Genomic DNA, 16,258 nt, shown 5'->3' on the forward strand with positions numbered 1-16,258 from the left:
AGACAACTGTTTCCCCTTTCTTTAGGTCATGACTGTTCGATTCGCTTGTGGAATCTTGAAAGCAAGACCTGCATCCAAGAATTTACTGCTCATCGCAAAAAATTTGATGAGTCCATTCATGATGTGGCATTCCACCCCTCCAAATGTTATATTGCCAGTGCAGGAGCAGATGCCCTGGCTAAAGTGTTCGTATGACAGAGTGCTTCCCTTTCAACTCTAGCTTTGTATATATTTAACCAGCTGCACAAAAGAGAAGAGGAGGGCATGTGTCTTCTTATCCTGCCGTGTAATTCAGAGAATGTTTGTAAGTGTTTAGTTTTGCAGGGTGCTGTTTTCTAAATTGACATTTGTTCTGATTTCTGTGAGCTCAGCTGGTGCTGAGAGCTTGGAAACTCTCAGTTTCTGGTAGTTAAAAAACAAAAGAAATGCTTTTATTTCAGAGGGTGTGAATTTTCGTCCAGGCAGGCCTTGGGTGAAACTAGGTCTATGTATTCTCTGTTAATAAAATGGAGTACTGGAAAGAAGGGGTCTAATTGCATCAGGGACTAGGACAAGAGGGAAACTTCTAGGATGCTTCTCGTTGAGGAATCTTAATGTACTTAAATCACCTGGAAAAAGTGACAGTTCACATGCTCATTACTGTGTCATGTGGGAGGCACTTTGTCATCCCTTTGGTATTAATAATGTAGATCTTGTTCAGAGAGCAGTAGCGGATAGTTAATCTCAGCCACCTGGCTGCTAGCCTAAGATAAATGCAATTAAAGGAAAGCAAATTACTAACATAAATTAAAATGCAGTAAAGTTTTTTGTTACATCTTCTGTGTTATACAGCAAATATTTAGTTTGCAAAAAAAAAATTATATAATTTTTTTAAAAACTGTATTAGCGTGTGGCTAGAAGCTGAGCCTTTAGTCTAGTCCCAATTAACGACAGGCTGAAGCAGTCTGTATATACTGTAGTAGCAGATTTAACTTATTCAGATTTATAATGCTGTTTATTCTTGGAGATCTGGCACCGGAAAATATCAGAAAGATTTCCACATAAGCTCTCCTACAATTTAACTATCAAACATTCACCTCCTTTTTCTATTCCTGCTAAAAAGGGTATCATTCTGGGCATTAAAGATAAAAGTGACATGCTTCTTTTGACAATTCAACCTATACCAAATGCTTTGTATGAGTCCTACTACTGCAATATGTGGTGACTATACGAAGTTCCATCAGTTTGAGACATTCTGCTACTTCTAGAGGTATTTCCCAGCTTCACCATTTGTGGAACTTGAAACTTGTCCACTTTACTGGGTGTATCGTGCCATTGATTAGGTTACCTGAAGAATGAGTGCTTCTTGTAATTACTCAACAGATGTGCTTTGTTTATCTATTCAGGGCTTCTCTGTTGATTTGAATGACAAATAACTTTTAATCTGATCTTTTAGTCTTTTTATCCCTTCTTAAGGGAAGGGGAGTGGATTCTTTTCTATTATGTGTCATCATCAGAGTTATTTCTGCTCATAAGCCTGAAGCTGGTGTTTTCCTCTAATGGGAATGGAAGGCAGAATTTCTGCAGGAGATGATTTCTGATGCTGATGTGAGTAGTAAAGAATGCAGTGCAGCTCTTCCACATATCAGGCTGAGGTTAAGACTGGAAAACGATAAATAAATCTTTATCTTTATTTAAACTGACACTTTTTAAAAAGGAATCATTGAAAGATATCAGGAAAGGGTTTGACTGTGTTGTTTTTAGAGTGGTGTTTGGGGATGGGACCACATTTGAAGCTGATCTCAGAGTTTAAATCAACTATATTATTTAGAATAAAAGGTTGATCTGTGCTGTTTGAGCCTGAAACACATTATATTTACTGCTAAAATATCCTGGAATACTTTAATTGCTCAGAATATTCAGATATGTCACTTCATGATATTGATATGCAATATATTTCCATAGATAAGATTAGAACTTTTACCATGAAACAGATGACTACAATAGTAATTCAGATTATTTAGTTTTTATAAAGTGTTTTGTTTATGACGGAAAGGGGGAAACTTGGCTGCAAAACTGAGCATTCAACTTTGTGAGAGTTCTGTGTACTTGACTCATTCTTTCAGTGTCATTTTATTGCTTTTTGAAGAGGAAATTACAAAGATTTATTTGAAAAATTCTAAAAGTTATGTATATTATATATGTGTATATATATTGTAAACATGTATTAAATGTGTCTAGTAAGGGAAGACTTCATGGGTGCATTTTAATGTTTTAGTATTAAGAGTTCTGTTGAGTTTGTGTATACAAAGGATAATGGTGTGAGTATGAAATGAATGTTGTGCTTTTGCTTACACAATACAATATGTAGTTACAGTTGTTTAAATTGCTGTACATAAAGCTAATAGGCCAGCATGCTTGTTTTTAAAGACTGTCATTCTGATTACAATTGGAATGTAAGAAGTGGCCGTTCAAATGTGAATTGAAAGATGTTTCCTTCTCACTAGTGAGCTCTTGCTCAAACTGAAAAGTGATTTTTTTAAAAAGCTGGCAATAGCTAGAGGATGAGGTGCCTTTAAAAAACAAAACAAAACAAATGTAGCCTTACAAAGAGGTTGTGGAGTATATATATTTTTGTGCTGGTCTTCATAATTGATGTCAATGTCTTTTTACTGTACTTGCTCACATATTTGTAGGACTGCAGGGTATTGTGCATGAGCCTGTCAGATCTTCTGAACATCATCATAGGAGTTAGGGATGAAAAAATTATTTAGGTTATCTAGTCCATCTGCTTGCTAAAGCAAGGTTGTAGACTTGTACATTTTAATGTTGTCTTGGCCAGTGAGGTTTTATATATGTTCTAAACAATTTGGCTTCCTTTCGAAGATTATTTCAATGATTATGTCTCACTGACAGGAGGATTTGACATGATATTTAGTAGTTCTTTTTTATAACTTCATGCCAGTATCCCAAGCCATGTTTTGTGCCATTTTGCATATTCCTCATCATCTTTGTAATTTGGAAGCTGCATGTACTGGTTCTAGCTCTGTATTTCCAGTCACTTCCACTTTCTTCAAGTTGTTTTTTAGTCTGCTTTTTTTACACAACTTTGTTTGCAGGTTTTTAGCTCATTTCTTTATATCTTGGTGCCCACACCTCCATTCCATGTCCATGATTTGTTTGACCTAGTCCGAAGGTCATCTGTTAAGTGTAGTTTTTGTTTGGTTAGTTTGTTCCTCCCTAATGTGATGCTTTTGTATGGGAAGACCAAATGTTTGGTCTTCCGGCTGGTGTCTCACAAACCCAAATAATATTTCTTTATTTCTGACAACTGTTTGAAATAACTTTGAGCATTGTTGCTTCTGAAGTTTCTTCTTTCAGTATGTTGTTATGATTCTTTTGCAGCTAGATGCTTAATTCCCATTGCATTATGATCCTTGGTTTTATAAGCTTTGAACTTCGGATCTCTGAGGGCAGTAAATTATTTTTTCCCTTTTATGTGCAGTTCTTCTGGGTTCAATGTAATTGGTAGCTTTCATGAATGTGATGCACACATCTGTTGAAGATGGAAACAAAACTGGACCTAAGGCTTGTTCTTGCAAAAAAGCATTTTTGTGCAACATCGGTATATGGCATTTTACCATTACTATTTTTCCCATATATAATTTACATGGTACATTTTTTTTAATGGCTAACTCATTTAATTTTGTGTGCATGTTAGCCTGTGCTGCTGATTTTGGTTTTACTAACTAATTTAATGGAAGAATTTTCAGTCTTTCCATATGTTGAAAATTGGTCTGCTAGGTTTAAGTACTCTCATTTTTATTTCTAATTTACTTCACTGTGCTGTTTGCTTTCACATGTTTGATTCAGTTAACTAAATGCTTGCACAAAATGATTTGGAGTAGCCTGGGAGAAGCTCTAGATATAATTCTATTGTGGAAAACATTTTCTTCACTCTTATAAAATCCTAGTGTCTGCATTTATTTTTATGCCTCAAAGCGAAAACTTTTGACATACCCTGTAAAAGATTTTATTACCTGTAAGAAAGTCACTTGATGAATATTTTTGGGATCTTACTCATCTTTATTTTGATAAAATATGTTATTATCAAGAAGCCTGTAGAACTATATGCCACGTACTGTGGGTTATTTTTTAGGCCATATGTTTTCAAATAATGTTATGTTAAAGCAGTCCCATATGTAATGTATTTGATTAAGTGTGTGATGTTCACCACACAGCTTTGTGATTAGGTCATGCGACACCATTTTGCAGTTGTGAACTTAAAGTAACCAGAAACTTGTCCTTTTGAATAAATGTGTAAGAGATAAAGGACATAGTTACACCACCTTTTTCCATACACGTGTTTGATCACAGATGTGCCCCCTTTCCTCACCCCCTTCCTTATGTTTTAACAATGTAATTTTGGGGAGCAGCAATTTCCATAAACTGATGTGTCGTTTGAGCAATGTTTGATTGGCAGAAGTGTTGTTCCATCCTAAAGGAAACAAAAAGTTAAAAAGCGGGTATAACTATCAGATAAGCAAGTTTTCAAGTTTTTTTAATGCATTTCAAGATGTGTATGTGGAAGCATTTGCAGGCTGTGCTTTGGCAGTGTCTTTGCAGACTGTCCTAAGGAGCCTGCTTGACCCCTGTGTGAAATACCTAGTACACCTCATAAAACCTAGTAATATAGGTTTAGTTAAGGAAGAAAATGCAGCCATTGTGGTTATGCCTGTGCAAGAGACTACAGCAGTCTTGTCCTTGGAGTCGTCTTTGCTGAAGCATCAGGTTTGCAGTCTGAGTAATTTCTGCAGTGTGAGAGTATCTGCATATTAGATTATTTGTATTTTTACTTTGCAGAGCTGTGGGCAGTGGTCATTTGGATTGTGTGCTGCACAGCAAGGGAAGCAGGGAGACCATGTGCTGAACTCTCTAGGGGATGGATGGAACCGATGTGTCCTCCATGTGACTGGTGTCATCTCTGGAGAACTGGGCTGGGGAGCAGTGTGGAGTTAAGCCCAATGGTATCACAGAGGAAGACATTAAAAGGTTAGCGTAGCAAGTTTAGGGAGCCTTTTCCATAGTGATTCCTTAGATTTATTAATTTGTCCGTTGGTTGCAGGTCGTATGAAGGATAAAATCTAGTATATATCCAGATTCCAAATTATGCACTTTTATGTCAAAGCACAAGGTGGAGATGGTTCAGATTGCAAAACTATGTCACTTTAGATGAGGACACGGCAAGAGATTTGTAATAGCTGATTACTTAAGTCTAAGAAGAGAGCTTACTCTTCTGCTGACATAGATAGTCTTCATGTTGGGGACACAGTTATGTGAAGCTAAGTTCCTCAGACACCGTAGTGGGACTACTCCTTTGCTTCCAGATAAACATTTCTTTAAAAACAGGATTGCAGGACTAAGACTTTGTCTCATGATGTCTGTTAGAATTTTACCAAAACCACAACATTTTGGAAGCAGAGTAGAATTTTAGGCTTGTTTCTATCTCCCACCTCCCCCCCTCCCCCCGCTTCCAGGTAATTTGTGAGTCACTTAGCATATATGTCTTTCAGCTTGTCAATGGGTGAGCTGATAAGATTGATGGAAACAACTGAGAAGACATGATGCTGCTTATAATCTAGAATTTTAAAAGATTCTGAAATTTGTGGCTGCTTAGTGGAAATTGTTTTGGATACACTGTTAAGAATTAAGAAATCAGAATATGATAGTAAACCACTTATATATGATGAATTGGTTTGTATAAGATGTTGCAATCTTTGACATGGTAAATTGAGTTTTCTTGTGCATCTGCTGTTGGTGGGCATTGTAGGGTTGCACAGCATAGCTCTTAGTATTGACTCACAGAGGGGAAGCAAAGTTTTCCCTGAAAAAACTACTCAAATGTTGCAGGGAGCTCTCTTTTTCCATAAGGACATGAAAGCTTTGAGAATATTTTATCTAAATCTGATAATGTATTTGGTTGAAGAGGGTTACAATAGGTGACTAGTTTTAAATCTTTCATCATTGGTGTCTTCAAGCTTAGAGACAAACACCATGACTGAAATGCATGGGCCATAACTTGTGTTCGAAACCTCTGCAATGTTTCTACTGAGCAGCAGAGAACCTGATGAAAACCACAGTCTTAATCCATCCAGTTATATAGGGAGTGTTTTACAAGAAATAACCCATATTGTAACAGATAGTGTCACATACAAGAGAGCAAAGGAACAAACACCTGGGGAGGCGGGGGGTAGCGGGGACGACGAGGGTGACCTCTCTGTAAATCGTCCTTGCCCGGGCAAGTGCTCTTGTTCGGCTGGTGGGACTCATCCCAGGAGGGGGGATGGTGGGACGTAACACCTTTAAAATTATGTCTCTGCCTGTGCTAATGAACGTACCTGTTGTGCAGGTTATCTGTCTTTTTGATATCTGATTTTTATCTTCCCACTTAAATCCTCCTTCAGGCTATATTTTCCAAGGATTTGAAAATTGCATCTGCAGTGTACTGTCATTGCAGGGTCAATTTCATAAAGGGCTATTGATTTTTCTCTTTGGGTGTTTTTTGAACAGTGGTGGGGTTTCCGCTTCAGCCCTGCCCCTCCCACCATCAAAAGGCTGATTTGTACCTCTTTATTTCCAGTTCATTTAACTCTACTGAGTTACTCTGCCTGCTGACTTCATTTTGCTGCTTTGTTGTCTGTTGTGGAAACTTAGGAAGTGCTGTATAAGATGTTTTTGAGAATCTGAATTCCACTACAGAAAGTGTAAATCCAGTTCAGTACTACAGTTTGTTGATCTCGGCTGGTTCATTGTCAGAAGAGATTTATTGCTGGATGACAAAATCCAAACTATGGCTGAACTAGAAAGGCATTTAATAGAAGTGCTTTTTAGCCCAGCTATCTTCCAGATTAGGTCTGGGGTTTGGTGTTGTGTGTTAAACTAGTTTCGCCCCGCTCATGTTGACAAGCCATGTTGTGATCCTGGAAGATCACACCCATGTGTAAACCATCCCTGCACATGTGGTTTTTAAGCTGCTCAGAGCTTTGTGTGGACACGGTCCTCAAGCCCAGTCTACTTGCATTCCCTCTGTTTGAATTGCAGGCTCCCAAAATTACTTCCTTGCTATTCCAAGATGCCCTTGATCCTCACACCAGTGTATTAAACTGGGACACTGAGAAAAGATTTACGCAGCTGGATTTGTACTATTCCAAAAGGGAAGGGATAACTTGTTGCCAAACCAAATATTTTCATTATTTTTGGAGTTCTTACTAAAAGCAGCCAAAAACATTGTATAAGGGATGAACGATGGAGTTCAAGCTAATATTTTTCCATTAAGAATTTATTTTTTTATTCTTCCTGTCATCGAGGTAGTGCTTTTTGAATGTAGCTTGTTTTCAGATGTATGACTCCTAGAAGTGTTTCCTTGCAGTCAGCCATTTACAAACATACATAGGTTTTGAACACTGTGTCATATGTGGTAGCACTTTTTCTGGAAATGCAAACTGAGCACATTAGATAATAATTTCTTGTATCTGTATAGCCCAAACAGACTGAGAAGCAGTCCTGTGCTATATTTTCCGTGAATCATGCATCTGAAACAACTTGTAGGAGAAGGTCTGTGATAAGAAGACCATTGTTGCTGTAAGATTTCTGTTGACATTTGTCAGCATATCAACTACCTGCATCATATTTTGTGTAACTATCTTCAATTGATTTCTTTGAAAAGAAGCTGTCAGGTTAAAAAAAAAAAACATCCAGACAAATTTATTTGCTTTATGCAGCATAGTGTGATTTTTTTTTTATTTTTTTTTTTACTGTTAATATACTTTTATTTTTCTGTCTCTTCAAGAATAACTATTGAACTTAGATTTACCTGACAGTTCTCTTTTGGAGAAAATACCACAGGTGATAACCACTTAAATGTTAGTAATTACAGTTGCTCCTCTTCTTTTTTGGGTCACTTCCATGACAGATAGTTGATACAAAAAGGCTACTGTGACTGATGTGTAAACACCTAAAGGAAATTAAGACTCTCCTTCAGAATTACGCTGAAGTTATGATTTTGCACGCCAGTTTTGAATGACTACTTTGAAACAATGTTGGGCTTCAAGTGTCTTGCAAAATGGTAGATCCAAATGAGAAAGACCCACTAGTTGAGGAATAGGCTGCTTGTCAGTTTGTGTATGGCTCAGTATGAAGCTGTGTCAGAATTTCAGTACCACCGAATTACCTTGTTTATGTGCTACTGTCGTACAAAAGTGAATGTCAATTTCAGTGAGAAAGTCTGTTTTCTAACTTGTGAAAGGAAATTGTTTTCTTGGGAGTCAGGATCCATAAATGTCATGTATTTCATGATTTTAGAAAGGCTTCTTAATCATGTGACATGAGAAAAGTGAAAAAGTGATTAGTTCTCCAAAGATTTGATAAGCATTTATTGTAAAAAATATACATTTTTGCTTTAAATGAAAATGATTCTTCAAACAATATTAAACTTCTTACTAAAATTCAATATTTTAAAATCCTGGATAAGCATTTAAAATGGCAAAACCAGAAGATTCAGAGGGAGATTATTTTGAAATACGCCAGTATATTTTTGAGCTTTTCAATTGCAGCCCTGAATTTTCTCCTTTTCACTGCAATTCCTATTTTGTGAAACTTCTTGGATAGGTTATATTTAAAGCTGCATTCACTTGCCTGGATACATCAAGTCAATATTTTGTCATTAAATTTATATAGATCTGCTTATGTTAGTGTGCAGTTTCAAATGAGCCGATGTTGAGGTAACCTTGCAGGTGTTAGTGTTGGTATGACAGTAGTGCAGTGGGGTAGCTGTGTGCTGTACCCGCCGTCTGTGCTGAGCAAAATCACATGGACTTCCAGAAAAAAGCAATGGTTTTTCAGAGCAGCTTTATTTAATGTTACGGCAGCAAGTAAGTGTCATTTGTACCATATACTTATGTAAATTGGGTGCTAATAAATACTATTTTTCAACATTTTGTGTTGTGTTCATAATTCTGTGTTTTATCACAAGATGCGTGGTCTTGGAGCGTGCACTGGGAGGGGGATGTGCGCTCAGACTAGGAGAAGCAGACGTGCATTTGGAGGGACGTGAGGAAACTTCACGTGAACTTCCTCTCGAGCTGTGCAAAGTGTTACCGTTCTCAGTAGCGTCTCATTTTTTTCATTTCTCCATATGTCTTGGTTTTGTACAGCTCTGTGGTCTTGTCACTGCTGGCATCCTATGTCTTTCATGCACCAAGTCCCCTGTGTCTTCATGAGGGGAGCAGATGTGCAGGGTGGGCACGGTGCTGTTGTGCAGGAGCTGATCTCTCAGCGGTGCCTTGATCCCGGTGAGACATGGTGCACTTCCCAGGGAGAACATTCATTTAACATAAAAATAAGCACATGGTTCTGCCCCTGGGGAGGGGATGAGGGAGAGCAAACCACACACCACAGATGGCAGTCGTGTTGCTACGGGAAGAGGCTCAGAATGGCACTGGTGAGGGGGTGGTACAGGAACCTACACAGAACTGAGCAGAACAACTTGTTAGCAAGTCCAACCTGTTTTTTCTATGCTTGTAGGGTGGGATAAGTGAAGTTCTCATCTCCTCTCCATGGTAGGTAAAATAACCCTCCTGATTTAGTCCTACCCATCTTCGCTTCTTACAGGAAAGAAGGAATTACTTTATGAAATGAGAATATAATTGCATTCTCACCCTGCTGTTCTGCCTCCAGAGAGGGTCAGCAGAAGATTCCTGAGGCAGAGAGAAGGAAGATTTCACAATGTAGGGGTGACCTTCCCACGTGGGAGGCCTTTCTTAGCAGCCTTATGGCTTCGCCTATGAACAAGACATGGCCACATGATGGTTTGAGTGTGAGAAAAGTGAGCATATTTCTCTCTGTATGGTGAAACTTTTAGCTATCATTTGTGCTTAGATAATTTCCATGAGTGAGTACTGGAGTTCTTGAACTTCATTGTCAGAGTTTTTATTAGAAATCGGAGAAAGGGTTAAACTGGTGTTAAGGAAAATAGCCCTTGTGTCTCTTGCCATTCAGTGTGACTGGCAGCTGATTACAGGTGAAGTAGCTGATGCAGTGCTAAAACCTGTGATACCCCCCCAGTGTAAGTTTTTAACAAGGAAAAAAAAGACTGCTTTTCAGGAATTTGAGGCACTCAGCTATATAGATGTACACTTGCAATGTTTTCAATATGTAGGTGATTTAGCAAATGTAGATGGCCTTTGAGAAATCTAAGACTTCTCAAACTGAGATGGGAATGGGAAAGAAAAGGGATCAAGTTTTTTCTGTAATGTTGCTGATGAGCAGAGAAAAATAACTGGAAGAATGATAGAGAGTGACTTTGTTCAACCATGAAGTAATTTAAGGTGTGTATACCACAGAAGACTGACTTAGTGTTTGGTGTCTGGGTAATATTTATATTTGCAGCTTGCTTTGATTTGCCAAGTAGATAACGTGGATAATTTTCTATGGGGTTTACAGATAGGGTGTTAAAACCATTAAGGACACTTAAATTGCACTGGTCCTGGAACAGTTCCCCTTGTGTGCTGGAGAGCCCTGGGGGAAGGAACACAAGGAGGAAGGGGAAGATCATCTGCCTGCCGATGAGAAAAGCAAAATTCAGCAGCTGCCATGGGGAAACCCACGAAAGCAGCAACACCTGAGGAGCAAGAGGGCAAACACCGCAGAGTGGCACAGTGACAACAGAGGTGCTGAGTATCTTGCCTCTGGGCCAGCAAGGTAAGATACTGCTGGGAAACAGGGCTTGGAGTTACATCTCTCTGACGTGATGGCTGAACTTTGATCTTTGGTTGTTCACCCAGAACGTAAGTAGCTAATGCTGGAGTTAAAGGCAAGAGATACTGCCATAGAGCTCCCCCAAGTCTTCCAGAGTGTGAATGCCTGTATTGATTTTGGATGCCTCAGCCAGACACAGGTTCTACTGCGCTGGTCAGGCATCGGAAACTAAGTGGCCCAGCATGAAGCATCTGGACATCTAGATCCTCTCTGATTCAGCCCTGCATTTAGAAAGTGTGTAAACACTGTTATTTTTTTTTTCCAGCTTCCAAAAGAAGTCTGGTTCCAAATACGTGATCTTGCAGACTTGGAAAAGTAGATATGATTTTCATGCCTTTTGGCCATTAGGCTCTGCTTCAACGGCTGATTCCTCTGATAGGTAACTTGGTGATCCTTCCCCTGCTAGCTCACTCCTAGGCCTTTTTTTCAGCTGAGCATGTAAAAGGATGACATTGAAACACCTGGGGCTTTACCAACCTTGCTAGATCTTCTGTAATCTAGTAAGAACCTCAGTGGCATCTCAGAAACTAAAATGGCATGGACCATATTTGGTCTTTATTTTTTAACTACAAATGAGACATTTATTACATATGCCTTTGGGACAATTTTATTGCAAAAGATACAGCAACTTGTATTGATAAGCTCAAAATAGCTTGTATATGTTACAGAAGGAGTTCTGCTGCTTTCTTCAAACAAATATACCCCCTCAAACATTTATGAAGACTTAGATGGAAGTTATCTTGGTTTTTTTCAAAAAACAATATTTAGAGACCTTATTAGATGGCAAGTAGTTTGATTGTTATGAAAGGTAATGGTTACGAGGACTGTGTTCTGTGCTGTTCCACGCTTGTTAATGGAAGGGTATTTTCTTAAAAGTTTTGAGGCTTATGCTCAAGTTTACAGTGTTTATGAGTAGGACATCTAAGTTGAGATGAGAATCAGATAGACATTAAACCACTTGCCCTTTGAGATCCAACAATTTCAAAGTCATCCTGAGAAGTTAATAAAAAAGCACATTGTCAGCTGAGGGCTATAGTTCTATAAATGTAAGATAAACCATTTAACCAGCAACAAACCTTGAAGTGCCCTTTATAAATGCTCGACACAGAAGATAGCTGTGCAACTTGCCTGTAAAAGAGCATTTGAAAGCTTACTGTTATTGCTGGAAGTTTAAGATTTTGGAAGAAATTAAAATGCATATCCTAAAGAACCCGTGTAGCTCTAACTGCTCGTAATGTCTCTACTGTTTTGCTGTGGTTTCAGCAGAGCACGAGTAAAATGGTGAGTCTCTGCAGTCTTCCCTTTTTGCGAAAGTATGGCATGGAAAACAGTATGTGATGGTAAGCTGTTGCATCAAAAATTAAACCACGATATTAAGAGTTGCTAAAAAGTAAGACTTAGGCCTTCTTCTCAGAGACCCCCAAATTAAACCTCAAGAAAACAGGTTTTCCAGACAATAAATCTGGTGTCTGAAATGAAGTCCATAGTAAATTCAGTTTATTCATTTTAATTTTGTCCAGCCTGTGTAATGTGCCTTGTCGACAGAGAAAGATGCTTTCTGCAGAACAGTAGTGAGGGAGGTGGGTCAGGAGATGGGGGCGTCAGGGGTTGCACTGCTTCTACCTCACTCTCTATGCTTAATCTTTACTTTTTTCAAGCCAAGATGATACTGCTGTGGAAGCGCAGTGGCACAGATGAATGCTAAAAGCTCTGTGTACATGTATATTTTACGTCTTTGTTTTGCTTTTTTTGGAAGCTGGCAGTGTCCGGTGTCTTCTCTCTGGATAGCATTATTAAAGCTGGAACTGTTTCTTCTGGGAGGAAGATCTGAACCTTCCCTGTGTAGAACCACTGTTTTCATCCAGGACAGCTCTTGAGAGGACCCCAGCCTGGCTTGTGTTACCATACCAGGGAGATCATGCAGAAACTGCCATTCTCATTAATTTACATTATGGTTACATAATTGGTAATTTTTTATCTACTTGTGTCGTATTTCTAAACATAACAATTTAAAAGATTGGGCTTTCACTGACAGAAAGGACTCTTCCTTATGGCGATTTACTTCAATTAACATTTTTATGTGGACAATAGACATCCTGGGTCATGGTCATTGAAACTATAAATGCCATTAGAAGCCTGGTTTGTGTGCAAGATGTGAAATTTGAGTTTTAATTGCTTTCCATTTCCTGTTAGTTCCACAAACATGACGTGGTGTGGCTTTGTTTGCCGTAAGGTGCATGAACACACACATTTTTATTGGCTCTGCAACTCTATTCCTTTCCTTTGATAACTTTGCTTAATGAACATGTTTTCTTAAATTGTACTGGATGGAAACATAGCCAACAACTGTTGCTTCCTAAATAAAGTGCAATTCTTTTGACTTTCTTATAATAACATGTCACTCTTCCCCTACTGACCAGTGATATGGCTATCTCTTCACTTAAGGAACAACTGTGTTGTTTGAATAATTCAGAGCTGTAGTAGGTTCATTTTGAAATAAATCCATAAAATGGCAGTCAGTCCCAGATTTGGGAGAGGGCATCTGTAAATTCTCAAAATGCTGCTTTTCCCAGTGTAGAGCAGAAGTTCAGATAATTTGCCCTTAAATTAAATCTTGTTAATGGCTCTTGAATAGCTCTCCTCACACTAGAGACTGCTGTAAACGCTTCTGAGCTGTGGTTTAACGGTAGAGCAGCAGGTCTCAAATGCTTTTGCAATTGTGAGCAGTTTAAACCCGCCATTTTTCTCAAAGAGTCACCTCTGTCCTGGCAACTCTCCTGCAGGCCTTGAGCCACATGAGAACAGAGCAAGAGAGCTAAGGGGATGAGACACTTACCAAAATCAAATGATGATGTAGTACTGTAGGACACTAGATTCCAGTTGCCTGTTGGCCGCTTTGTGGATTTGGGGCTTTACTGGGGTTGTCAAATGGTTGTAGAGTCCCACAGCTTGACTTGCTCCTCTCACTTGCTTTCCAGTCTCTGGGTTTGGATAAATCTCAATGCTTTAATTTACACTAGCTGAAGCTTATCTTGCTGGCAAAACAGCTGTATGGAGAGAGTGCCTGCTTTTGAGAACGTACTCAAATCTGAATCCTGTTTCCCCCAAAAAAGTGACTGGTATTTCAGCCCTGACGTGAGTGTCATCTGGTGGGCAATGCCACGCAGAGGGGCTTCTGCCACAGTGGCTGAGCAGCGTGGCTGCTCCCTGGAGGGACCTGGCCACTTCAGGAAGCAGGTGGTATGTTTTAAGGAACTTGTGTGTGCCTGTGCCCAAAGGTGGGAATTAGACAAGCCGGGGCTCTATGACAGAAGCAGCTTTTCAAATAGCTCCAGTTATTTCCTCCATGTTTTCTGCCTCTTTTGCTATCCATCCAAATCAGAGTTATTGCAGCCTGAATGCAGAGAGGGGATAAAAAACAAAAACCAAAAAAACAACAGTCTACACAGAGCATTATCATGCATAGGGACAGAGCTGCGATCAACCTTGTTGAGCGGAAAGAACCAGAGAAAAACACCTCCACTATTTCTTGAACTGAGGGCCGACGTTTTGCCTGTGGCACTTGGTGTGTGCAGTGCTCGAGGGTCCTGCCTTGCTGAGTCCATCAGTTCCGTGGCTGGGAATTAAATTCTGTGCAAATGTTTTGGATGAGCTGATTAACAAAGCGGTAGAGGTTGTCAAATTCATCCACGAAGAAGGCATGTTCCTTGTCGGGGTCTGTCGCAATGGCTTCCAGTTCATCTTGGGCTGCCCAAGCAACTCCAACGGAGTAAGCTATAACTCCTGGAAAGAAACCCAGAGTTTACAATGAGCATAAAAGTTGTCATTGCATTAAATTTGATTTAAGACCAATATTGCAAAGGTAGTTGCCAGGCCAGAAAAATGTGGGCAGTGAGTTGCAGTGCTCTGTCTCTGAATAAAAATGGTATTTTCAAATTTGCAGAAAGGGCCTAGATTGTGCCTTGCAAGTACCTTTTGCCAAGAGCAAAAAGGTTTAAAAAATAGTAAAGCTTCTGCTCCGTATCTGAACAAGAGGCAACTGAACAACAGGTTATTGTTCCAATGCAAATGTCTTATAATTATGTTGGAAGATGTGTGACTGTCCTGACTGGAAAGCCAAAGGAGGCTTCATGTGTTGCTAAGACAGTAGAAATCCCCTGAGATCTCCTAGACATAGCTGCATTTTGCCAGATTTATGGGGTTTTTGTTGTTGTTTGTTTAAGTTCCTCATTCAGCTATTAAGCAGATGCTGGTCTTGTTATAGCTCAATGAGAGCCCAGAGTGAGGCACAACTCTTCCTTTATAAAGCTTCATCCAGTGCCTTCAAATCGTAGCAAACTGCATTTCTCTGACCTGGATAAATAACGAGGCATGTAGGGAGAGCAGGCAGCAATAGAAGGGCTTACCATTTTGGTGAGCTGCCATGGCCGGCACTCTGACATCGTCGTAAGACCTGCCATCTGTAATGAGAATCATGATCTTTCTCTTGTTGGGTTTGGATTTGCTGAACAGCTGCTCGGAGGCGTAGCTGATGGCTGCTCCCGTGCTGGTCCCGCCGCTCCAGTAACTGATCCTCTTGATAGCGCTCAGCACATCCTGCTTCGTGCTGTACTTGTCAAAGCTGAACTCCAGCCGTTGCTCGTAGGTGTACTGAACTGCTCCGATGCGGGTGTCGGTGTCCGAAATCTCAAACTCCTTGCTGATATTGGCTACAAACTGGAGAACGGTGCGGAAGTTGCTGGTGCCGACGCTGCTGGAGCCGTCGATGACAAAGCCGATGTCGGCCGAATTGAGGCACGTCTTGCTGCAAACCAGCCGATCGGTGTCGCAGACCCGCTTCACCAAGGGCTGGACCACCTTGTGGAGGCTGAACCAACTGGGCACATTGATGGAGTAGAAACCATTTGTCCTGCACACGGCCTGCAACGCAACACAAGGATGAATGCAACAGAAATTCAGCCCGCCTGTTTCAGCTGGGCTGTGTATCTAAATTGTAAATATAGACTCCTGGAAATAGCAATGCTGATTCCCTGGGAAATGACGTCAGTGTAACATCACAGACACTTGTCTAACAAGACAGTTTTCCTGCCCGCCCCCGCCCCCCCCATTTTTTTAAGCTGTGGGTTGGAGCTGATATTATAGTAGTGAAAGAAATGTAATAAGCAAGTTTGCCACCTGTCAAGCTTTTTTAGATGAGTTAGATTGTTTGCAGAAAAAGCACCCAAATCACAGAGCTGCTGTTAGTGTGGCTCCAGTGGGCATTATGGGAGCCTGTGTGTTTGCCAGGTGGCAACTTCAGCTCCTGACATTTAGGGCAACAAGGAAAGTTTTGCCGGCTGACAAACCCTACTATCTTGAACTTAAAACCTTGGACTGAAGTTGGCTTATCCTTGGCTTATACCCTTCTAAGGAGAAAAGAACCCAGGCAATTTTAGTGAAAATGCAAAAAGCCCACAGGATTTCC

The 16,258-nt window shown here is 39.9% G+C and overlaps 2 protein-coding genes across 10 annotated transcripts in view; one reads left to right on the forward strand and one right to left on the reverse strand.

Moving 5' to 3' along the window:
• The window catches only part of STRN (striatin), a 71,909-nt gene extending 62,937 nt beyond the window's left edge, over positions 1-8,972 (forward strand). For all 4 annotated transcript variants that reach the window (XM_082049559.1, XM_082049560.1, XM_082049561.1 and 1 more), the window contains one exon: positions 26-8,972. In XM_082049559.1, coding sequence (XP_081905685.1) covers positions 26-195 — 170 coding nt within the window. In that variant the 3' untranslated portion in view covers positions 196-8,972. The remainder of the gene's footprint in view (positions 1-25) is intronic.
• A 2,402-nt stretch (positions 8,973-11,374) lies between these two features.
• Positions 11,375-16,258, reverse strand: part of VIT (vitrin) — a 54,128-nt gene continuing 49,244 nt past the window's right edge. For all 6 annotated transcript variants that reach the window (XM_082049983.1, XM_082049982.1, XM_082049980.1 and 3 more), the window contains 2 exons: positions 15,201-15,714; positions 11,375-14,577 (listed from right to left, as the gene is read on the reverse strand). In XM_082049983.1, coding sequence (XP_081906109.1) covers positions 14,399-14,577; positions 15,201-15,714 — 693 coding nt within the window. In that variant the 3' untranslated portion in view covers positions 11,375-14,398. The remainder of the gene's footprint in view (positions 14,578-15,200; positions 15,715-16,258) is intronic.

This window comes from Streptopelia decaocto, assembly GCF_964273445.1.
Source record: "Streptopelia decaocto genome assembly, chromosome: 3".
Lineage (NCBI taxonomy): Eukaryota > Metazoa > Chordata > Aves > Columbiformes > Columbidae > Streptopelia > Streptopelia decaocto.